The following is a 25,307-nucleotide window of genomic DNA, read 5'->3' on the forward strand; positions in this document are numbered from 1 at the left end:
AGGAGTGGTGTGGAGAGAATGTCTGGAGGCAGCCTTGCCGCTGGAACTCAGCATGGGGGCGGGTCCTGTGTACCTTTCCTGCTTTGTGTCCACAGCTTGTAGTTGGAGGAGGGGCCTACAGGTCAAGTTCTATGTGTGTATGAACAGGGGAGGCTAGGAGAGCCGGGAAGGAGCCCTATCAGGGAAACTGGCACCTCTCTTGTAAAGCCCTGTAAATCTAAAACTTCTTGTCCCTCTGGTCAAGGGAACTGAATACTTATCCCTCTCTACCTTCCTTTCATCAAAATCAAATGAGGCCTTACTAAAAATAGATTCCTGGGACTTTCTGGGTCGGTGGAAATGTCCTACATCTTGATGTGGGCATTGGCTGCAAGGAGGCATATAATTGTCAAAACATATCAAACAATACACTTAAGATTGGTAATTTTTTACTATATGAAGTTTATACCCAATTTTTTTAAAGGAGGCAAATAAATTTAACACATATTTAGTAATTGCTTCTAAAGATATGACCTCATGATTGCAAACGTTAGATGTTGGTATACACCAGCCTTTAAAAATTGCTTTTTTTTTTTTTTTTCAATCATTTTACCATTGAGTAGTATTGTCTGAAGGTCTATCAACTAGAGATTAGAAATCTTAGCTCAATTAAAAGCATGAAAACTCTGACAGGTTAAAAGGGTTGTCTCTGGTCATTCAGATCTTAATGTCAATCACGTAAATTAGGTTTTTTTCCTGCTAGAACTGGGCAGAATTGGAGCACACTGAGGGAATGCTGGTTTGGGGTTTTTGGTGAGGAGATGGCTTTGGAGAAAGGCTCTGGGAAGCAGGGAGGTCCCAGCGTGGTGTTGTTTGGGTAATAGGAGCATGCTGTAATGTAGGAACTGGGTTTCCAAGAGCCTTGGGGGGAGGGCAGTGAGACTAGCTGGTAGGGAGGTGCAAGGATCAACATTTTACTTAGGACTGTCCACAGGTGACACAACACAGTGAGGCACTTCTTTGTCCTGTGATCCTCCTCCTCTTTCAGACACATGCAGAAGCGGAATCACACAGTGTAAACAGGCAGACCTTGTTTTATTGCACTTCACTTTGTTGCACTTCGCAGATACTGCATTTTTTTTTTTAATTGAAGGTTTGTGGCAACCCTGTGTCAAGCAAGTCTGTTGGTGCCGTTTTTCCAACAGAATTTGCTCACTTTGTGTCTCTGTGTCACATTCTGGTAATTCTTACAATATTTCAAACCCTCTTACAGCAAAAAGGTAATAACTCACTGAAGACTCAGGTGATGGTTAGCATTTTTTAACAATAACATATTTTTTAATTCAGGTATGTACCAAAAATGCTTTTAAAAAGAAAGAGTAGAATGTGAATGGTAGGATCTAGGTAGTAGGGATACAGGTATTCACAGTGAGATTCTTTCACCTTGGCTGCACGTTTAAATTGTTTCATAATAAAAAGCTGGAAAAATACTGGGTAGTTACATCATGGACATCACTCCCAAATATGTTCTTAAAGGATGAGTGGGAAAATAAAACAAGGTAACAGCACATGAATGGTTACCTGTAACAAGGCATCACATTTCTAATGAAATTGTATTAGTTTCCTAGAGCAGCTGTAACAAAATACCACGAAGTGGGCACTTAAAATAACAGGAATTTATTCTCACCATTCTAGATGCTAGAAGTCTGAAATCAAGGAGTTGGCAAAGTTGGTTCCTTCTGGAGGCTCCAAGGGAAAATCTGTTCCTTGCCTCTTTCCTAGCTTCTGGTGGAGCTGGCAATGCTTGGTGTTCCTTGGCTTGTGGATACATCACTCCAGTCTCTGCAACCATCTGCACAAAAGCATTCTTCCCTGTGTCTCTGCATCTGTGTCTCCAAAATTCCCCTCTTCTTACTAGGACACCAGTCATATTGGATTCAGAGCCCACCCTAACTTAGTATGACCTCATGATAACATGATCAGTGCAAAGACACTATGTCCAAATAAAGTCACATTCACAAGGTTCTGGGTAGACATGAATTTGGCAGGGGTGGGGTGCAGAGAGATACTATTCCTCCCAATACAGATATCGTTAAACAACTTCTGCCGCTCAAATAACCTAGGAGAAAGTGAATGTGATAGGCACTGGAGAACTGCGTTATATTTCAGAAAAATGGCTCTAGTAGCAACAGAGATTCTAATATTTTAAGACTTGTGTGAAAAGTTTGATGTTTCACTGGGGGTGAAAAAATAGACATGAAACTAAATTAGAGAATTAATTGCCATAAGGATATATGTGTATATACACACACACACACACACACACACACACACACACACACACACACAGAGATATGTGTGTGTGTGTGTGTATGTATATATATATATATTTCATATTCTTGGGCCATTCCCCAAATCTACAAAATCAGAATCTCTGAAGGCAAGACCCCAGAAATCTGTACTTTTAACAAGCTCTCTGTGTGCCTTAGAGACAACATAAAGTTTGCAACCCACTGTCCCAGAAGGCTAAGGGCAGAGGGAAAATGGAGATGGAAAAGCTGGAGTCACTGAAGGTGGCTCAGTAGGTAGATCTCTTGGAATTACTGAAGAATCAGCGTCCCCAAGCTCCCAGAGTGGAGCTTAGTGCAGAGCAGTTGTGTGATGGGCGCTGAATTAGCAGCCCATCCTACTCCCCTCCAGGAGAGAGGAGGCGCCGGGGATCTGCAGCTCTGGGTCTAGCTCTGGGTCTTACTGGCTACGTGACATCGCATGAGTCACTAAACCTCTCTTGGCCTTGATTTCCTTATTCCTTGCATCACTACAGGATTTTCTGCGGCTTCAATGACATCGTGTGAGCTCTGTAAGACAGAACATGTAGATTAAACTGAGATAGATGATTACGAGCCCCTTTAGCCCCAGCTTCTGCTAAGAAAAGGCAGGTTCCTGTTAGGTGGTGAGGGATGGATGCTTTTAAGATCTGAGTTGCTATGTGCTCAGACTCTCTTGGGTGAGGCCACTTACCCGCTGGAGGAGCTGGAGAGTGGTGACATTCAGTCTCTCAGAGTTACCCCTCCCCCCAGGTAGGGCGTGTAGGGTCTGCACCAACCTGCTGTCCTTCTGTCTTCACCTGGACAAGTACAATGTTGGACTGGGGACACGCGCCCTGGTCAGGGACAGTTGGTCTCTGAAACAGAGGCTGGCGACTGCCCCAGTGGTCCCAGGGGCTTGCAGGGCTGCCTCTTTCTCCCCACCATTCCTTCCTCTATTCACCTGCAAACATAGTGGATATAGTCTCATCATGCCCAGACCAAGCTCGATGCTGGGGACAAAAAGACAACTGTTCACTGCCCTCATGGGGGGTACCTACCAGTAGACAGAGGGAGATAGATAGAACAATTACAGGTGGTGGCAAGAGCTGTAACAGAATATATTTTAGATAGATAGACAGACAGACAGACAGAAAATATATTTTAGATCAGGGGGCTGTGACAGAGTGACAGCTGCAGCTTCTGATGGGGATGGTCAGGGAAGGCTTCTCTGGGGAACTGATATATGATGGATGAAAAGGAGTTGTCATAAGAACTGGATGAAAAAGCATTCTAGGCAGAGGAACAGCAAGCACTAAGGTCCTGGGGTCTGGCAGGATTGGTGACATCAGGCACTGCTGTTGCTGGAGTGCTGTGGGCGACGGGGAGTGGGTGTGGGCTGGAGCGGGGAGTCAGCAGGAGCCCTACCTCAGCGGGGCTCACAGGTCATTGTAGGGGGCTTAGATTTTACTCTGAGAACAAGGGGCTGGAGGACTTGAAGCGGAACACTGACAAAGTTGGTCTATAGTTTATTAGATCATTCTGGCTGCCATGTGGATGGTAGCTTGAAGGGAGGCAAGAGCGGAAACAGGGAGCTTCCCTGGTGGCACAGTGGTTAAGAATCCGCCTGCCAAGGCAGGGGACACGGGTTCAAGCCCTGGTCCAGGAAGATCTCACATGCCACGGAGCAACTAAGCCCATGCGCCACAACTACTAAGCCTGCGTGCCACAACTACTGAGGCCACATGCCACAACTGCTGAGGCCCACGCACCTAGAGCCCGTGCTCCACAACAACAGAGGCCACCGCGATGAGAGGCCCACACACCACAGTGGAGAGTAGCCCCCGCTCGCCACAGCTAGGGAGAGCCCGCGTGCAGCAACAAAGACCCAACAAAGCCAAAACTTAATTAATTAACTAATTAATTAATTTAAAAAGAGTGGAAACAGGAAGAGAGCTAAGAGGCCATCCCTGTTGTCCAGATGACAAAAAGAGGTGGCCTGGACTGGGAGGCCATTGGGACAGAAAGAAGTAGATAGAAATTGGAAACGTCTTGCTGAGGGATTAAACATTGGAAGTGAGGGAAGAGAGGAGTTGAAGGGACATCAAGGTTTTGACCTGAGCAATTAGGTGGTTTGATTTGTGGAATGATGAATACTGGGATGGGGGTCCATGGTTTGGGATGGGGCAATTAAAGTTCACTAGGACCCTATCAGGTTTGAGATGCCCAGGAAACACCCAGGTAGAGATTTCAAATAGTAGCTGAATATATGAGTCCAGAAATCTGGTGTCCAATATGGTAGCCACGAGGCACATGTGGCAATTTAATTTTAAATTAAATAAATAAAAATTCAGTTCCTCAGTCACACTGGCTAGATTTCAAGTGCTCAGTAGACATATGTGGCTAGTGACCACTATATTGGACAGGACAGATCTAGAACATTTCCATCGTTGCAGAAAGTTCTCTTGGGCAAAAAAGCGTTGGTCTGAGCTGTGGCCCAGAGTCACAAGGCATTTCTCTCTAGGATAGTGGCATCCTAATCTGGACACCAGAAAGCTGGTGTCCCTGCATCCTTCTCAAATGGCTCCTTCTTGCTCTCTCTCTACATGATCACACCATATCATGTATTCAGTGATGTCCCTGACATGTGGCCATGTCAGAGAGGCACTGGCCACCCTCAAGTTGCCTTGAGGCTGATCAAGGACGTCATCCCCTGGGGCTGAGCATCATTAGAGTGATGAGTATAAACACCTGAGCATAAAACGTGGCGTGTAGGCTATTACTCATGAGAAGGTACCAGTTCTAGGGCTCACTGTGTAGACTTGGCTAGTTTGAGAAATGTGCAGTGGATTTGGAAGTTGTCAGGATAAATGAGGGTGGAAAAGAAGACAGGTTTAGAGTTCAACAGTCTTATGTTCTTGAACTCACTGTGTCACTGGAGGGAAGCCAGTCAGCCTCTTGAACATCAACATGCTCAGCTACAAATGGGAGAAGATTCCATGCCTGAGCAAGGGAGAGGGGGAAATTGCTTGAATAAGTAAAAAGAGGTAGTGGGTATAAGACAGGTTGTTTTTTGTTGTTGTTTTTATTGTTTTGTTTACAAAACAGTTCAGTGGCTTTTATTGTTTCTGGCAATATAATCATTTGCCATTTTGTAAACAAAGAGAACAACAGTATTTTTCTTTCTTAAGTTATTAGATTACAAAAGGCACATTTAGGAATCTTGTCTCTGGAATAGAGATATATGAGGTTATTTGTAAATCAATGGTCTTGTTTCTCCTTTAATAAAACAGCAAAATAGTATTTTGAGATTAATCCTTACAGACGGACTGTTACATCTGAAATTGGTTGTTTTATAGAAGTTGGGTCAGTCAGGAGATAATATATTTTAGATGGCTTAAGTGTGTCTTCCCTGTGGATAGCACATTCTGTAAGCCCACCTGAGGTGCCTTGAGGTCTAAGACTTGAGAGAGCACAGTCTAGAAATGTCCCGTGCAATCTGCAAAAGGCTAAACCTTGAGGAGCTCATTTGCTGCAGTTGCTAATGCTGCTTATTAGAGTTGAAGCTCTGGTCCCACCCATCCTACCACTGCAGGCGAGGCAGGGTTTTGTAAGGCAGGACCAAGGAAGTGAGCCTCAGAGAGCTCCCCTGGTCCCCCCCGACCATGCCCAGGTCAACCTCCCCAGCACAGGCTCCCAGATGGAGTTTTCCCCTCGGGCTGTTCCAAATCCCCGAGTTCGGCTTTCATTGGGAAAAAACTGTGTCCACTTGACTCTTGGTGACTTCCTGGAAATGGTGCCCTCGTCTAAGGTTAGAGGCTAGAGCAGAAGAGATCTGCTTGGATACGGATGTTCCATGGCAGGACTTGGTAGAGAATCCAGTTAGTAGCCTGAAAACTTGTGGGGTGCTCGGGCGAGTTGTGAGTGGTAATTTACTATTTTCAATCCACTGGCCCCCTTTTCTGATGTCTTGGAATGCCCACCTATGCTGACTCCTGCTTCTGGTGACAAGGTTGCTGGTGATGTCATCCAAGGGGGCTCATTTCACGAGTAAGAGCAATGCTGGGTCCACAGCAAACTGACATCAAGGACCCAGGAGGCTGGGAATGTCTTGTCCACATCTCCACGTCTTCTGAGAGAGAGCTGTGGGGCACACCTCAGGTGCAGGTTTCCTATTCCTGCTCATTTTCTCTTTTCCTTTCATCTTCCTACCATGAATACAGGGAGAGTGGCTGGCAGAGCTGGCTGCCTTGCAGTGACTGGGCGAGTGGGACGTGGGTGTGCTTTGGGAGTTCTGTGGCTTGTCACTTGCTAGGCATGGATTTTGTTTTGGTTTGGGTTTTGTGCACGTCAGGGGTTTATTTTAAGTGTTTTAAGGCGTGGATAGGCCACAGGACCTGGCTGGTCCTGGCTTCTGATTTGGACCTCATCACACAGCAGCTTCCTGGAGACAGAAGCAGGCAGGTCCTGCCGCCTTCACTTTCGCCCCATGTTTCTGGCTGCAGAAAACAACCAGCTCCAGGGAGGCTGCTTCCTGGGGGGCCCGGGGGTGGGCTTGTTAACACTGGCTTCTCCCCAGGGAAGCCTCTTGGTGTGGTTACGGTCCTCCTCCTTCCAGGACCTGCCTGGGCCATGTGCAACCCAGGTATCCTGAGACACGTGGGCCTCTGGGCCTCCATGGGAGGGGAGCAGCTGGACACAGGGCCTGGGGCACCCTCTCATTTCAGAAGAAGGGTTTTCAGGCCGAACCCAGGCCATGGGATAAAAGGCCATCTGTCTGTCCCTCGGTGCCCAGCCCTGGCTTTCCCAAACAACATTCCTTTATGCCGGCTCCCCCGCCTCCTGCAGCCCCCGCCCCGCTGCACACAGCCTCCTTTCACTGCCTCTGCGGTCGGCTTGTTTGTTTGCCATGCAGAGGGCAGGCTTTTTGTTGTTCTCTTTTCTCTCCCCCTCATGCACCATCCAAGCACACCCTCTCTGGGGACGGTCTGGGGCACTAGAGAGGGGCTTGGGGGCTCAGGGCAGGGGCTTGGAACATCCCAGTGAGTTCTCCCAGAGGGGATAGAAGAGGACGCGGGAAGGACCTCGGCGGGGACAGCCCTGGAAGTGGATTCCTGGCTGGCTCTCCCAGCAACTGTTTGCAAGTCCTTGAATCAGTGACTTGGTCCCTCTCTGCCTCCGTTTCCCTCATCCAGGGAACATGTCCTCAGAGAGAATTGTGTTGATTCCGATGAGATGTTGGCCACACGTGCAGGTGGTAATGGCACTCACTGTGGAGGTGGTGCAGCTGTCCCAGAAGCCTCGTGGCTGGGTGGGGGGTGGGGATCACCAAGTAGGCCAAGGTTTGCACTAAAGGGGGTCGCGGTGCACCGGACCTCCCCCCACCCCAGTTCAGCCTGCCTCCCCAGCACAGTGCTTCCAGGTGCTGGGGAGTGACTTCCCAGGCCCCGAAGAAGGGGAGCAAGGCCACCCCTGGCTGCTTGACGAGGAACGGTGGGCTGGGGAGGGAGGTATAGTAAATCCCCTACATACGAACGAGTTCCGTTCCAAGTGCACGTTCGTAAGTCCAATTTGTTCATGAGTCCAACAAAGTTAGGTAGGTACCCAACTAACACAATTGGCTATATAGTATTTACTGTAATAGGTTTATAATACTTTTCAAACAGATAATACATAAAAAACAAACACAAAAAATAAAGACAACATTTTTAATCTTACAGTACAGTACCTTGAAAAGTACAGTAGTACAGCACAACAGCTGGCATACAGGGACTGGCATCGAGGGAACAGGCAAGAAGAGTTACTGACTGGAGGAGGGAGAGGAGGTGGGAGATGGTAGAGCTGAAGGATCGCCAGCAACAGGAGACGGAGGGCAAGCTGCAGTTTCACTCACGCCTAACGTTGACGGAACACACGTTTGCATCTTTGAAAGTTCGCAACTTGAAGGTTCGTATGTAGGGGACTTGCTGTACTCGAATGCCTACCCCTCCCAGCGCCGTCTGTGTGGGCTGCCACCAAGGGCCTGGCAGGAAGACTGTGCTGATTGCAAGACCCTGGTTTTTGCCACCTCCTCACATCTTGTCTCCACATCTCCTTGGATGCCTCCATCATTTGTTCTCATTCCTGGTTGGATTCCTTCTCCTTCTGTGGCCCTGAGGCAAACCCAGGAGAAACTAGTTCAGCTTGGATTCATTTGCTATCGCTGACATAACCAAGTCCCACACCCTGGGTGGCTTAGGCAACAGAAATTTACGTGTCCCAGTTCTGAAGTTCTGAAGGAGACCAAGGTGTGGCAGGCTTGGTTCCTAGCGAGGGCTGTGGGAGGGACTCTGTCCCAGGCCTCTCCCTAGCTCCTGGTACTTTGTTGGTAATCTCTGGCGGTTTGGCCCTTGCAGATGCTTCACCCTGATCTCTGCCTCTTCACATGGTGTTCTCAGGGTGTGTGTCTGTTTCCAAATTTCACCTCTTTATAGGGGCACCAGCCACATTGGATTAGGGCCCACCCTCATCACTTCACTTTAACTAGTCACACCTGCAGTGACCCTAGTTCCAAATAAGGTCATGTTCTGATGGACTTGGGGTTAGGACATCAACATAGGAATTTAGAGGTGGGGTGGGCATGCGGAGGATCGAATCAACCCTCCCTGGAGGGAACATCCTTGGTGCACAGCTGCGTCTCTGCTGCGATTCCCTCACCCTCACGGATTTGTCTCCCTTCCAGACACCATGAGGGGGAAGAGCGCCAGTAAAAGTCCGCATCCACCACCCACTTCTGCTTCCAGACACCCTGCCTCCTCTCGGCTAGCCTAGAGGGAGAAAGAGGCCCGGGTTGCCCTTCGTTGAGCCTTGCTGGGGCTCTGGTCCTCTCAGTGCCGCCCACCTGTCACCAACCCACTCAGGGCATTGGTACAGCTGGGTGGGTGCACGTGGACTCCCCGTGGATTCCCTGTTGTGGGAACAGGAGGACAAGACCCTTGCTCTTGCCCGTCCACGCCCATCCCTCTCTGAGGCTGTCCCGGGGGCAGGAGGGCTGCAGCTCACCCAGGCTTTTCAAAGTGGCGGGCTAAGGGCTGTGTTTGTATTCAGGCAGGTTGGTTTGGCCCACATCGTGTGTTTGTTTTCAACATGCGTCAGATTTTGAAATCTGGAGATTCCACAGAGAAATCTAGTTTTCCAGTTTTTCTTAGAAGTCGGAAGGTCTGACAACACTGGGCCCCATCCTCACCTGACCTGAACCTCAGTCGGGGCTGCCCCCTTTCAACGGGGTGTGACCCCCTCCAGTTTGCTGCAGTCCCCTCCATTCCCCACAGCCTCCCCCATGCCAAGACCCCACGACAATGACCACAGGTTACTGCACGTGTTGCATTTCTTTTTTTCTCTGTACTGCTGTCTGTAGCAAAAGGGCTCCTCATGTTTTTGCTTGTCTTTTGTTTCTTGGTGCCTCGTGTTTTAAGAAAAAGGAGAGTGAGCATCTTTCCTCATAGAAGTAAAGAATATTCCTATGTATTTAGCCAAAAATAAATAAATAAAAATAAAATTAAAAAAAAAAAGTTCGCAGAGACTTCCCTGGTGGTTCAGTGGTTAAGAATCCACCTGCCAATGCAGGGGACACGGGTTCAATCCTTGGTCCGGGAAGATCCCACATGCCGCAGAGCAACTAAGCCCGTGAGCCACAACTACTGAGCCTGTGAACCACAACTCCTGAAGCCTGTGCACCTAGAGCCTGTGCTCCGCAACAAGAGAAGCCACCACAATGAGAAGCCCGCACACCACAACAGAGAGTAGCTCCGTCTCGCCACAACTAGAGAAAGCCCATGCGCAGCAACGAAGACCCAACACAGCCAAAAATAAATAAATAAAACTTTTTTAAAAAGTTAATTAAAAAAAAAAAAAAGAATATTCCTATGTGTTTAGTCCACAAACGAAATGAGTCTGTATTATGAACCACACTCTGCCTGCTTCATTCATTGAAGGCACCTGCCCACCTTCTGAGGACAGAGCAAGAACTCGGGGTGCCTTTGCCAGAGAGAAGCACTTCTTGTTCCAAGAGGAAGATCCTCAGGTCACAAAGCAAGTTGATGAGGGAGGCTGGTCTAGAACTTTGTCTCTTCGTTAAAGCTGAATCTGCAGGGTCTGGAATAGATGGTCGGACCCGGATTCTTCCCCCGAGGGCTGCCTCCCTGAGAGACAGGCATGTTGGGGGAACTGGCTGGAACCTCAGCAAGCTAGCAGGGGACAACTCCTGGGTCCTCTGTGAGTTTGGGTCCGAGGGCATTGAACTCAGTGTGAGAGAGGAGGCGGCGGCCGAGGGAGCCCAGGAGAGGGGGTGGTGGTGTCAGCAGGACCATCTCCATGAGACAAGAGCAGTGGCTTGGGCTGACCTGAGAGGACATCATGATTCATTAGCAGCCGGGAACTGGCACTGTAGTGGGAGAAAATAGGGCTGGTGCTGCTGTTTCATTGGCTTCTTTCCCTGCAGCCTTGGACTGTGGCTGGGAGGATCTAAGGAGATCAAAATGCCCTCCTCACCTCCTCCCCCATATTGCCCAGCATGTCCAGTGGTTCCCAGCTCAGGGTGGGCAGTGCCCGCCTACCTAGTCTTCTTAGCAGGGCACATTGACCTTCTCCCCTCAAGTAGGCATCCTGCCTGCCTGGGCCGCCAGACCCTAAAGAGGCCACCATCTACTCAAATATACCATTCAGCACGTATTCAGGTGCTGACCCCGTGCCAGCTGCCAGGAGCAGAGCAGTGAGCAAAGCATCAGGGTCTCTACCCTCATGGAGCTTGCATTCTGACTTGGGAGGCAATCACAGGGAAATGCATAGGAAAGCAAGATGCTTTCAGCCCCTGAACTATCGATACTTTGCTAGGCTCACCAGCTTCTCCCAAACAGCCTTGGGGCCTGACCATAAATGTGCTTCTAGCCAGGTCTCCTGCCTGCCTTCCCAGGATGGAAAGGTCAGCAGGGCTCAAGAGGAGGGGTGGGTCTTCAGCTCCATTCTTGCTCCCCTGGGACAATCTTGTGTCCCTCGGGTAGACCCTCTAGGAAAGCTGTCATCTGACACAGGTGGGTTGGACGCCGCATGTCAAGCCACATCCATCAACATTTGGGCTGATTATTCTTGTGAAAGCCATTGTGAGTCTGACTACAGAATTACTCACTTCCCTTCCCCAAAGTCTGTAGCTAATGCAATCTGAAGGCAGGACCCAGAACAATTTCCAAAACCTGGAAAAGAGTACATGTATTCTTCACTTGCCGCTGCTTTTTGGTTTTCAAAGGTTTTTGGTTTTCAGGCTTGCTTCCAGGATCAGGAGAGTCTTTTAAATAATGCATTATGGAAGTTTCCAAGAAACTTTTTTTAAAAAGTCTTTTAGAGTCTGAGTTGTACCCTAGTCCCTAGGAATGACCTTTACATACTTCTGATTCATAGATGGTGTTTGCCCATGGAATTCAAGCGTGAGCCTGGCTCAACCATAAAATAAACACGAGGCAGGGAAGTCTGGAAACCATGGCTCAGATCAGTGTGTGTGGTGTGGCGGCTCCCAGCAGGACTCGCTTCCTGGAACACCCGCCCTCTGCCCTGGTTCGGATGGGAGCAGCCCCCGAGTGGAAATGGGAGACCTTTTGAAAACTCACAACTAGACCCTAGAAAAAGAGTCAATAAAAGACGCACTAGAGGACACTTCCTTGTACCTGAGGGCATTTCTGCTCCTGGCAGCGCCCATGTGCTGCTTGCTCCAGTTCTCCTTGAAATCTCCTCCCGTATTGGAGGTGTGTACAATCTTGTGGTTAATAAACCTGGGCTCCTGCCATGGAGGGCTGTGGTCCCGATGAGGCCACCCAGAAAGCACCTTGGTTCTATTGTCAGTCTGCGATCTATTGGCCAAAAGCCTGTCACCCACGACATGACTGCCTGGTGGTTCCAGGACCCTCAAGTTGTGATTAGCTGGGGTGGCAGGAGGACAGGAGGAAACAACCTTCTCCCGTCCGTCTTCCTCTCCTTTCCCCACCCTCCATGGCAGCGCACGGCCCGTGCCAGCCTTCAGACAGGAGCTGGTGCAGGATTCAAGGGCAGCATCTTGGGAGAGTCCCTGACTGCTCAGGGCTGGGGAAGCAAGCTGGTGAGCCCGGTGCTGGGCAGGAGCCGCTCCCCTTCCTCCTGGCTCTCAGGAAAGAGGCAGAGAGCCACGGGGATCCTCCCTCCATTTCCCTCATTCCACCCGGAATATTTCCAGCTGAACGACAACAACAACAACAAAAAACCCTTGAAAGTTCTGTTTTCATTTTCAGCCAACATCTCTCTGTGAAACTGGATTTTTAGTAATTTGTTAAGAAAACCTTGGAACTGGAACAAAGAGAGCATTTGACCTACTTCCTGTTACACAGAGACTAGAGACCCACACCGACCACCATGAACCAAGAAAACAATGATGTACAATTAATGCTCACAAAACAAAATTTTAGGTTGTAATTTCTTCTGCATTAATGAATATTTTTAAATGGAACCTTTCTTTTTTTTTAACCCCCCTGTAAATTTGCCAAATGCCCTTCCTTGGGAAGAACTGCCTTTTATTCTGCAAGCATGTGTTTCCTACCTATTTCTTTCATTTATGAAATGCTGCTGCTAATTTTAAAAATATTTTTTAATATATGTTTTTTCATGTATTTATTTTATTTACTCTTTTTTTTTGGCTGCATTGGGTCTTTGTTGCTGCGCACGGGCTTTCTCTAGTTGAGGCGAGCGGGGGCTACCCTTCATTGCGGTGCGTGGGCTTCTCATTGCGGTGGCTTCTCTTATTGCAGTTGCAGAGCACGGGCTACAGGCGCGCGGGCTTCAGCAGTTGTGGCACGTGGGCTCAGTAGTTGTGGCTCGCGGGCTCTAGAGCACAGGCTCGGTAGTTGTGGCGCACGGGTTTAGTTGCTCCGCGGCACGTGGGATCTCCCCAGACCAGGGCTCAAACCTGTGTCCACTGCAATGGCAGGCAGATTCCCAACCACTGCGCCACCAAGGAAGCCCCTTTTTTAATATTTTTATTTGGCAAAATAAGATGCTGGTAATTTCATGTCAGACTAATGTACTTTCAGTTCTGCTCATGCCTATCCTGTGGACTACCCTTGGCCAAAGGGCACTGAGAATATATGGCCCAGATTATTGGACTTTGACCCTTGTGTCTGGGCACCACCCCACCCAGCCCGGGTGGCATTCTAAGATGGTGTGTTCAGTGTCCTGGGCGACCTCTCTCTTCCAAGCAGATGTGCTCACCCCCCATTCTTTATATATTTCCAAGGAGCATGAGCCTGGCAGAGTTTCAGGGCTCCACCCTGAACAACACAGTCAGGATCCCCTGAGGTTCCTGCCACATCTCAGGGGTCTGGAGTGTCAGGGGATCGTGGCTATGTTGCAAAGAGCCAACACTGAAACATGATCCACTTGAGAAGTATGGGTGGAGATGTAATATTTTCAAGAGCCCACCCTAGGTAACTTGAAGAGAGGAAACAGTAGTTTCCTGGCCTGTTAGAATCTATTGTTCGTCCACCATTGGACAAACAAGATCATGGCCGGAACATGCAAAAACAATAAGAGGAAGGAAATTGTAAATACCAACTGAGGCAGTGGGACACATGGAAAGTGTGACGTTTTTTTAAGTTGGAAAATGAAGAGCTCATTTCTGTCTAGAATGGTTAGGGAAGAAGTACATGGTTGTCAAGAGAATATTCTGGAGCCCAACTGCGGCTCTACCCCTCATTAGCTGTGGGGCTCCTTCATGCCTTGGCCCTCCCATCCGTCAAGTGGGAATAATAATCATGCTGCTTCATATGGTTGTTATGCAGATGAAAGGGCTGGGCACATGGTAGGCCTTCATGAATATTAACCGTTGTCATCATGCTAGATAGGATGACATATGAGGAGAAAAACGCGAGGCATGTTGAGAAAATGGCAAGTCGTCCCTACCAGTAAGAGGGAAAAATTAGGCTTAATTCAAAGGCGTGACAGGAGAAGAGCTTGGAAATACAGGGGAAAGACGTTAAATACAAGGAAGTCAAGGATAAGCCGACCTACAGAGGAGGATAGCGTGTTCCCTCCTAGGAAAGTGGTCAGAGGGTCAGACTATAATGTCAGCTGTTGGAAACGTACTCCCGGAGCAAGGAGCAGGACCAGTGTTAGAGAGACTTTGCGGAGTCTTCTGAGCTGATGTGTGATTGGCACGTTGCAGATGTTCAAACACCTATGTCTGTGGATGAGTGGGTGACAGCAGTGGGTGTGGATCAGATCCTTGTAGGAGGGAGGAATTAAGGGAAGAGGCAGGGGACCATGGTGATACTTCACTGAGACCACCAGCCCCTGAAGAGGAGGCGGATGTGGAACCAGGGCTTCTGTCCCCGCAAACTCCCCTCGATGATCCCATTTCTTAGGGTTTGTTTGGTTTCCACCGCCTTCTGCCCTCCTGTCCATCACTACTCCTGGCATCCCAGCCTTCATCACAGTGGGTCTGCAGGTCCAGCTCGCCTCCTGGGCCACACAAGCTCTCCACACCACGCCAGCAGCAGCAGTCCATGGAAAAAGCTTCAGGTGGCTATAAGCTAAGTGAATGAGCCGCATAAGATGGAGGTCAAAGTGCCAATGGGAGCTCAGTTCCCATGGCCTGAAATAGGATGTTCCATGTGGGGGAGGCATGAGCCCTGCTGGGTTCTGGCCTGGTCCCATCACACCCACCTTGGAAGAGGAGCCGGAACCAATCATGCTTAGAGACCCTGTTATGTCCTAAGAGGTTCTTGTGGAAAAGCAGATGGCAGTGGTCCTCATGTATGTAGAAGTTGCCAGGCGAAAAAGAGCCTGTACAGTCCTAGAGGGGAAGAGCCAGGAGCGGTCCCTGGAAACTGAGGCAGCCAGCTGAGCAGAAGGGAGACTTTCCTAAGGACTCGAGCTCTCAGAAAACAGCCCAGCCTTAAGTGACCAGAAGCACAGGCTGGATAGATGAGGGCTCTGTGCCCAGTGCTGAAAAGTGATGACCATTTCTTCTGCTTCCAGTTGTTGTTTAGATGCACGTGCCCCAAACAGATCTGTGTCTGCCACTCAGGGATGTCTGAAAAGTGTAGCGCAGACAAAAACATCAAATGCTAATTCGAGTGATAACCCCTTCCCTGCTTGGGATGGGTGGACCCCAAGACAAGCCTTGTGTGGAGAGAGATGCATGGAGTTGTAGTGAATGAGAGGGGTTGGAGGTGCAGAGAAGGATTAGATCACCCTGCTTAAGAAAGGACTTGGGGTGAACAGGAGAAAAGAACTACCCAGGAGGGAGGGAGAACCAATAGGTCCATGATTGGAGGCGCTCGGAGGTATTTTAAGGGTAGAACAGAATTAGAAGGGACAAGATTCTTATATGACATTTATTTTTGATACTTAGGGAGTTTCCTTGTATGAAATACTATAAAATCCACTCCATCCTCAAGAGGTCATCAGAGATGCTTTTGAGAAGAATTCAGGTATTAGCGTGGTGACAAAGACTAAAAATACTGAGATACCCAGACCAAGACAGGACCATGAAAGCCCGCTTTTACTTGGGTTACGTATGGGTTTTCCCAGAAACTGACAGCGTCACTGTCACCATCAAGTTCTCTTCATTCATTTGGAAGCAAAACATGTAAGAATCGTAGCAACAGAAACCCCAACTGGCTGCTCAAACACTCTTCTTGGGTTCTTGCCAGTATCCAGGTTCCAAGGGCCCCTTCTCCATGGCCACCACAGCTTCCTTTAGTCACAGGGACTCAGAGGACACCCCCCACCATTGGTAAGCGCTCTCCCCACCTTCCTGGAGGGAAGCCTGCATTTTACCTACGTGCCGGCCTGCCCTCTCCGGCCTCGCCCCACATGACGTCAGGGCCAGCTGGAGCCATGTGATTTTCCCAGTACATTCCATTTCCCTCTGCCTTTGCCTCTTTGCTCCTTCCATTTGACCTTGAGCCCATCTGGGTTCTCCTCTGCCAGTCCCGCCCCACGTGTGGCCGCTGACCCACACCTGGGAGTTCCTGGAGGGACGGCTCCCTCACGCTCTGCTGCCTTTCTTTCTTGTGGGCGTGTGGACCTAGCTGCTCAGCCTGTGGCCCACGAGCTCTGTAGAATTACCAGGAAGAGAGGCAGGTGATGTAGTCATTGGGCGTGACCCAGTGAGCCTGCCAGGTCCCCTGGGTGCCACCCTGTGACTCTTTACCTGACACCTGTCAGGGGCCTGGGGAAAGGCTGGCAGGGATCTCCTGGGCCAGGGCATTCCCAGTCACTGCTCTCATTTCCCTCCAGTCTCTCTGCCAGCTTCTATGCTCCCCCAGATCTTTTGCCTCTTGTTTTTATGGGTATTATTTTCTTTTTCAGAGAGAAGAAAAGTGCAGAGAATAAGACCACCCACATCAGTGTCTACCCTTTTTCAAGTGCACTCGGTGCCCTTGATTTCCGCCCACCCTGCCCTGCCATGGTGCTCCCACCACTCCTGACTGCCTCATCGTGGGGCAGTTGGGGGTTCTCTTCCTTCGCCCACTGTGGGTAATCCCCTTGTGTCTCCTCTCCCCAGGGTTCCGTGGAGAATGGGGCTGTGACCTCTGCAAGCACTCAGAAGACAGACCCTGCGATGGAGCCGAAGCTCAATGCAGTGGACTGGGACAAGGTAGTGGGCACAAGACTGGGTGGGGTGATGGTCGGGGCTCCCAGGGCCGAGGACAGGGTGCGTGGAGCCACAGGCTATGGTTATTCATGACGTTTGCCCAGGGAAGATGAGGACCGAGGAGCAGGTGCCCACAGCTCACAAGCACGACCTGGGGCAGCAAACCTGGGCTGAGGTTATGGTGGGTCTGGGGAAACGACACACGAGATCTGTGCAGAACCAGGCTCCAAAGACCCCAGAGGGAGGTCTCCCACAGGGACCCCTGCAGCTGAGAAGGGCACGATGACAGGGTCAGGAGGCCTAGACGCGCCCAGCTTGGCCAGTGCACAAGGCAGAGCTGCCCCAGGTGCCGGCGACCACTCGCAGGAGTGGCCGGCACGGGAGCCTGCGGAGGCCGGCAGGGAAAGGGCTGCAGCCTTCTGTAGCATGTGGCTGCGGAGCCCGATGACAAACCTCTCTTGGTGCTGGGAGACCAGCATCTTGCTGTGATTAGGCACACCCATTTTCTGGCTAGGGAAGTCCTAGAGGAGCTCGGTAGTCACAGGTGGCAGTGGAGTCAAGAGGAGGGAGGGGTAGCATTGCCTGGGGGTTCTGGAGAGAACCAGACCTGGGTGTCGTTTCCCTCCAACCTGGGTCAGAGGACTTTCTCAATGTCATGTCGCCATTTCCTCCTGTAATAGACATAAGTGTGTATGTCTATAAATGTCCCCAACCTGTGCTGGACACTGGGGACAAGAGACCAACAGGACAGGCCATTGCTTTCAGGGAGCTCACAATCTGGTGCGGAGGGCAGATCTCCCCCCAGACATGTTATTACAACATGGGGAGATGCAAGAACCACACCCAAGGGACACAGGTGACCAGAGGAGGCCCCCACTGATTGTTTGCTGGGCCCCTTTTGCCAGCACTCCTGAGGCCCTGACCCCAGGAACTCAGAGATGGCATCTGTCACGTGGGAATCGCCTCTGCCTCTGGGGAAGCCCATCAGCCCAGGGCTAAGACGCCTTCAGGTGCTTCACTAAAGAGGCCGGGACAAGTGGTCCTGTGCTCCATCCCCTTCAAGCAGGCCTGTGACCGAAAGGGAAATTGAAGCCGTCAAGGGGAAAGGCTTGCATAGGCCACGCAGTATGTTCCCAGAGGGCTCACTGGACCTGGTCTCCTGACCTTGACGCCGGACTCAGCCACGATTGCTCATTGCCCAGGCCGGGGGCACAGGTTGAGGGTCTCAGTACAAACGGCTGACTTCTCTGGAAACTTTGGGGACCTGGGCTTGTTCTGCACGAGCACAGGATGGAGGGGGAGACAGCCAGCTTGAATGGGACAAGGATCCTGGAAGCTGGTGGAGTCAGGACCTCGACTTGAAAAAGGAGGAGCTGTGGTGGGAGACGAGGAAGGTGTGGGGATGAGGGTAGGACCAGAGAGTGAGCTGCAGCATGTCGAGCTCTGGGCTCAGCGGCCAGTGGATGGTGCTGAAAGGACCACATGAAGAGGGGTCCTTGGGGCCAGCATCTGTGGGCTTGGTTTAGGGGTTGAAGGTTGGAAAGAAAATACTCTACAGAGGGCTGAGCAGGCCTGGGGTGGGGAGGCAAGAAAGAATCATCCTAGAAGGGAGGGGACTGTCACATGAGCCTGGCTGGGGACTGGCAGATCACTGCTCAGGGGAGGGGTCCTCCCAGTTTCCCTGGGCTGCCCTGGGCACAAGGCAGACGGATCAAGTCCCCCAGGCCTGTTCCACCATCCACCCCGCCCCTACCCAAGGGGAAGAGAGACCTCCCCTCCCCCTCCTCCCCGGGCCCTGCCCAGGCTCCTCTCCAGCACATCCTGGTCATACCTGACTCACCTTCCCCGCCTCTGTCATTCTCTCTCTCTCACACACTCTCTCTTCCTCCTCTCCCTCTTCCTTTGTCCCTGGGCTGAGAGAGAGGGGCAAGGGCTGGCCCAAGAGGCGGTGTGGAGACCCACTGGGAGCAATGGGGGGTCAGCTTCATGCCTCCCCCAGGCCCTGAGAAGACCCAGCTCGAGGAACTCACTTCCCAGGGAGAGCGGACAGTGCTTTCCTTGCTTTCTTCTCCTTTTTTATTCATCTACCGCGTGGTCAGTCCCAGCCCCTTTGCGGGGAGACGAGAGGCTGGGAGACCCCCCATCTGTTTCTGACCCAGGCCAGGGTCTGGACCTTGAGGAGCTCTAGAGAAAGGCCAAGAGGCAGCAGCTTTGTCTCAGCTGGGGTTCCCGGGCCTGGGGTGGACTTGCCAAAGGTAACCCTTCATGTTTTGCATTCACGGGAAGCCCCTCTAGATGCTGCTAAGGAAGGGAGTCTTGGTTACCATGGCCCAGCCTCCCTGGTCCTAGAAGCTGGGGGACAGAGTCAGCCATGCTGGAAAGAGGGAGGGAAACTGGGATGGGGGTGCTGGGGCAGAGAGTGGAGGGCGGAGAGTTCTGAAAAGACAGGAGAAAAGGCCAGGAAGCAAGCCCGGGGGGCCCTGCCCTGCTTAGAGGTGCAGTATCATCTGACTCTCGAGCTCTGCATGGGATTTTATTGGAACAATTTCTGAATCATACCTTGCATCACCTCTTGGGCAGGACCCAAGTTTCCTTGTGGGACAAGAAACCAGGTTGTATCTCTTTACCCCACACTACGCCCTACATGTCTCTCCCTGTTTTCTGGAACCCAGCCAGCTCGGGAGCTACCCCAGTAGAGGTAGACAGAGCGCCCACTGCTCCTGGCTTCTGGGCACACCGGTTCCATTTGTCCCACGACCTCTTTTGTTCCTACACTGTGTCCTTGGCAGGCTTCCCATTAGGGGGCCAGGGTCCTGGGAACCACATTGAACTAGTGTGATTTGAGGGGTTTGCAGATCCCCCTGGACAGCTAACGGGACAGTTAACGGGAGTTAACACTGGATTAACTCTTCGTTCATTGAGCTCTTACCCAGTGCCAAACACAGGATAAGAGCTTTAGGCTAAGCACTTTAATGATACTATCTTTTATCAGCAACACAAGGTGATAATGAGCCTGATTTAATTAATGAGGAAGTTCTTCAGCCCAAGGTCAAAGTCACTCTGCTGGTTAGCGTAGGGGATCACAGCTGAGCCCCCTGCCCTGCCCCCTCCATGTGTCCTGGAGCCCTTCCACCCTGGTGGCTGGCCAAGAATAAGACCTTGCGGCCTGTGACTGGGAGGCCGGGGGGGTGGCAGAAGGCAGGGAGGAGGCCGAGCAGGTACTCAGGGAGGTGTCTTCAAAACTTGGCACCTCCTCTCTGCATCCTGCTTCCCTCAGGCTCCTGGAGGCCGCCAACAGGTGTCACAGAGCAAACTGCAGCTCCCCAACCTCCCTGCCCCTACACACACACACACACACACACACACACACACACGCACGCACGCACACACACACGCACGCACCCCTTGGCATCAGGGGCTGCCTGGCAAAGATGTTGATTTTGCCCAGTGAGTTTTACCCTTTCACGACCCTCACATAAGTCACTGAGAACCTGGGCAAGTAACACCTGGATCGGAACCAGCGCCCCTCGGGCAGCCGCCCCTGGGACAGGGCCGACCTCGACACCATGGGTGCTGGCTTCCTTCCTAGGACTCTGCCCCCCAGTCACCTGGGGCCCCCTTGAGCCTCCCTTCTCCCTTTGGCCCGCCCCAGAGTAGGGGTGTGGAGGGTCTGGCTGCAGAGGGATCCACAGGGGGTCCCCAGGATTGTCCTCCTGGCCCAGAGCCTCTCAAGTTTCCTCCCTGCTCGTCCCCTTGCCCGGAGGTCTGGGCCCCTCTTCTAAAGAGCTCAGCTATGCTCAAAAAATAGCCCTCGGGGAGACACCAGGCAGGCTGGCTGGAGGGCAGGAGGTGCCACTGGGTGACCACAGGCAGTTGCGGCCTGTTTTTCCATCAAGAAGAAGGAGGAAATTATTCCTGCCCTGTATTGTGTGGGGTGTCGGAAAGTGAGCTGCCAGTGAAAGACCACCCCGCCTGGCCTTGGGCTGGGCACCCGGGGCACAGCATGCCATCCTTCCTCTCTCCCTGGGCCTCGGCCCACTCGACCCCCCGCTCCCTGTCACTCTCACCCCCTGGACCTCCGCAGCGGGGAGCACGAGGCCACCCCCTCTGGGTACGGGAAGGTTATAGGGCACGGGTAGGGGAGGCAGAACATGCCCCTGTGGACTTGAGCTTGTCCAGCTGGGAGCCCCCAGTTAGACCTCAGGGAATAGGCCTGCACTCACCCCTGCAAGGCCACCAAGAGCCGTGGCACTAGACACCCCTGCTGGACCCCTCACAGACTCTGTGCCAGAGAACCCACTGCCGTGGGGGTCCTGAGCCGGCTGAGAGCGGCCTCCCGGCCTCGTGGTTAGGACCTCGGGCTCCGGAGCTGGGCGGCTGAGGTGCCGCATGTGTAGCTGAGCATCTAGCCTAAGTCTCCTCATCTGTCAAATGAGCTCATCAGAGGCCCCAACTTCCAAAATTCCAGCTTCCAAGAATATGTAACAGCCCAGGGGCCTGTTACAAGGATGCAGAAACAGTGGCTGGAATTCTCGTCCTTCCCGGGCACCGTCCCCCGCCCCGCCCCTGCTCCTGCTGGTTGGAAGCCCCTCCCCCACCTCCCTGGCCCAGAAAGCTGCCCTAGAGCTGTGAGCTCTGGGGTTTGGGCACACATTTCTTTCAACAATCGCCTCAGCTCACAGCTGCGGTGGTGGGAGGAGCTGCTGACAGAGAGCAGCTGCCCCCTCTCCCCACGTTTGCCCCTCGCCCTGTCTGGGGATGAGCAGATTCCCACTCCTGAGCTGGGGCTGCCCCTGGAAAGAGTTATGTGCCACCTGGCCCCTGTGCTGCCCAGGAGGAGGGGCCTCTGGAGAACGGGTGGGGCGAGAAAAGAGGCCCTCTCCCCACCCTGGCAGCGCCCTTCCACCCACCCTCTGGGCAGCAGGCTGCCCTTTTCCCCCGCTGGCCCTGCTGCAGCTGCATTCCTGGCATAGCCCGGGGAGACTCCCTCCCCCTCCCTCCCGTTAGGGCAGGGACAGAGCTGCATGGGGGAGGGGAATGGGACACCAGGTGCTTGGGCCAAACTCACCCCGACTTACACGACTTACACGTGTGCTCCCTGGGACTTGGCCTGTTGCTCTGGGTCTTTGAGTTCACTCGAGCCCGCCCCCCCCCCACCACCCTCAACAAGTGCACTCAAGAGCAGTTTCTGGACATATCCTCACCCTCATCCATGCAGTCTGGCTTTAGCTGGGTGACCCTGAGTGAATCACTTGCCCTCTCTGAGCATTAGGTTCCACAGCTGTAAAAGGAGGATTTGCTATCGTGAGGGTAGCAACGGAAACCCCCAGATGCCTGGGAACTGGAGGCGTGATCAGTGGGCTGTTCCCCCCTCCTTCCCCCACCCAGCTTCCTTCCGAGGTCCGCAGACCTTTGCTGACGCCTTCCCTGTCTCCCCTGAGCCTTAGGAAGTAGGGGTGGGAGAGGGCCAGGAGCAGGCACCAGCTCTGGAGGAAGAGAGCCGTTTATTTGGGAGGGTTAAGGGGCCAAGGGGTCCCGGCCAGGTAGAATAGGAAGTGAAATTTATCCTGAGTCCCTTCCTACCTCATTGGATCCGAGCCATCATCTCTTGCCATCCCCCCTTCTCAGACAGTTGCCATGTTGGAAATGACCAGCAAGCGAGAGGTGTTGAATTAGCACCCACCTGAGACTTTCTCATCAGTGAGCACGACTGGAAGAGAATTGAGAAGAGACACCCTGTGTGTGCATGTACTGTCTGAATCAGGGTGGAGCCCATGGTGAATGTCCCAGCTCCTGGGAGATTGTGTGGAGGATGTTACGAGCTTGGGGGAGGCGGGAAGGGAGGCTCCTATTACAGGACCAACCAGCCTTATCTGAAGAGTCACCTGACCCCTCCTGGCCTCAGTGTCCTCCTTCTCAAAGTGGGGAGGAAGTCAGCCAAGCTGCATTTCTACACTTAATGTGGAAGGGTAGCTTTACTGCCCCTGGCATAGCAGGACTGCCAGCGGGGAGAGTGCAGGTGTCAGCCTTTGAGGACTGAGGGGGATGTTTGCAGACAGGAAAGTGAGCCTTCTTGGGATTCCTCCGCCGTGGTCCTTCATCCCCCAGGGTGAAGTGGCCCTTCCTGGGCACCAGTGAGGGCTACCTTGCAGAAATGCACGGGGGGCTAGACACAGAGCCCAGGTTCCAGGCCCTCCAAGGCCAGCCAGCCAAGTCAGAGGACCCTTGGGACCAACTCAAGACAGCAAGTCCGCCCTTTGTACAGTGGCCAGTGCCCACTGGTCTAGCCAGGGAGGAACCCAAGTCATGTCCAAAGATCCAGTGGGCAACAGGCCATCAAATGAGAGACGCTTGTGTCTGGGAGGAGAGGCTGGCTCTGTTTCCATCATGCCTGTAAACAAGCAGCTCTCCGGCCATCTGACTCCAGCTTCTCCATACATTCTCTGTCCGTCTGTTCTGTTCCCTTCGCAACAGGGTGTTAGATTCAGGCTGGAATCCCTGCTTGCTGCTAGACCTAGACGTTTCCTCCTGGGTCTCAACTGAATCAAGCTTATGAATCCCATGCTGTTTTCTGTTCGCTTTACAAAATAAGGGCAAAACGGATCAACAGAAAAAATTTTCCCAAACCACTGCTTGGCTGACAGAGAGGCCTGCCTGTTCACGTACCTGTGCCACAGCTGGAAACATTTCTTGTCTGAGGTAGCTGAGTCTGAATTAAGTGTCGTGTGTAACATGCAAAAGTGGAACATGTAAAAACCAGGGCTTTCGCTTGAGATAGATGGTGATAAGCTATGGATGCATATTATCATCCTTTGAACAGCAACTAAGAAATATACAAAAACGCATAGCTAAAGTGCCAACAGAGCAGATAATATAGAATATTTTAAATTCTTGATCAACACAAACAAGTCAAGAAGGGAAGAACAGAGGAGACAAACAGAAAGCAAATAGCAAGACAACATTAAATGTAAATGGACTGAATACTCCAATTAAAAGGCAGAGAGTGTCTGACTAGATCGAAAAGCAAGACCCAACTATACACTGTCTGCAAGAGATGCACTTTAAATTTAAAGGTGTGTGCAAGGTGAAATTAAAAGGGTGGGGAAAGAAAGACCATGCAAACACCAAGTATAAGGAAGCCTTGCTAAAATCAGACAAAGTGGACTTCAGGACAAGGAGTATTACCAGGGACTATTTCCCAATAATAAAGGGGCCAATTCATCAAAAATGTCTTAACTGGGCAGCCTTGGGCATGTTACTCACCTTCAATTTCCTCATCTGCAAACGACAACAATAAAAGTACACACCTAGTTATGGGTACAGTGAGGATCACAGGATTTAACTCACGTCAGGTGTTTAGAAACATGCTTGGCACATAACCAGTGCTCTGTGACTGTTAGCCCTCAGTTCCTGACACCACGTCCCTGTCACCCCCAGTGGCCGCCGAATGCCCTGCATTGGACGTTCATTGACACCCACTGAGTACCAGACACTGGGCACGTGGCGCCCTCTCTCCTATTGTGGGTGGTGGGTCCAGGCACACCCGGCTTTACAGACAAGAGAGCCGAGAGGCTCTGAGAGGTAAAGGCACTTGCCCAGGATCCCACAGCTGATAAAAGGCAGAGTCAGGCTTGTAAGGTGGTCACCTGACTCCAAGGTCATTTTTCTTTACTGATTTTGGTCTAGATTAATCTTCAATACACCGACTCATCAGAAATCTTCAAGGGCTTCCCATTGTCTTCAAGGGCTTCTGCAGCCTCCAAACTTTTTTGACCTTGCATCCCTATTAACCAAAACGTTTTGAGCACATTCTCCATTATATGTCCATTTAAATTATCTACAAATTATTTGTGCGAGCTAATGTACTCTTGTATTAGGTACATTAGAAAACATTCAAATATGGTTTATATATGAAAGAAATATATCAAAAAGAGTCTCTAATATTTTCTCCTCACCTCTGGGGATCAGCCTGTGAGTATCCCTGGGGTACACATACATCCCTACCTTGGAGACAGCCAGCCTGGAAGATGAAGTGACAACTCCTGGGCTTGATACTGGGTGTTCTGTCATCTAAAGCCCTCAGAAGATCTCTTTCTACTGCCCCACAGACCAATGTCAAGGAATCAAATGGGCCACAATCATTCTCAACTCCACATCTATGCCCATACTCCCTCCCCACCTCCTTTCCCTTCTCCCCCTTCCCAAGTATTCCATATTGTATGAGCTCAACCCAAATCCTAGGTTCTGTGGCAAAGCCCTCCTCTCGTACCCTAGACCCGGGCATTTGTACCAATCATTCTGCCTCCCAACCTCAGCCTGCCTGCATCACCATTAAATTTTCTTGCCTGGCATGTCTCACCTTGCTG

General features: G+C 51.4%; 1 protein-coding gene across 1 annotated transcript in view; it reads left to right on the top strand.

Annotated features, from left to right (window-relative positions):
• FA2H (fatty acid 2-hydroxylase) overlaps nucleotides 1-25,307 on the top strand; it is a 51,311-nt gene that overhangs the window by 12,384 nt on the left and 13,620 nt on the right. The window contains exon 2 of the mRNA XM_004273267.3: nucleotides 16,852-16,944. Within this exon, the coding sequence (XP_004273315.1) occupies nucleotides 16,852-16,944 (93 nt within the window). The remainder of the gene's footprint in view (nucleotides 1-16,851; nucleotides 16,945-25,307) is intronic.

Source organism: Orcinus orca, chromosome 20, assembly GCF_937001465.1.
Source record: "Orcinus orca chromosome 20, mOrcOrc1.1, whole genome shotgun sequence".
In the NCBI taxonomy this organism is placed as follows: Eukaryota; Metazoa; Chordata; class Mammalia; order Artiodactyla; family Delphinidae; genus Orcinus; species Orcinus orca.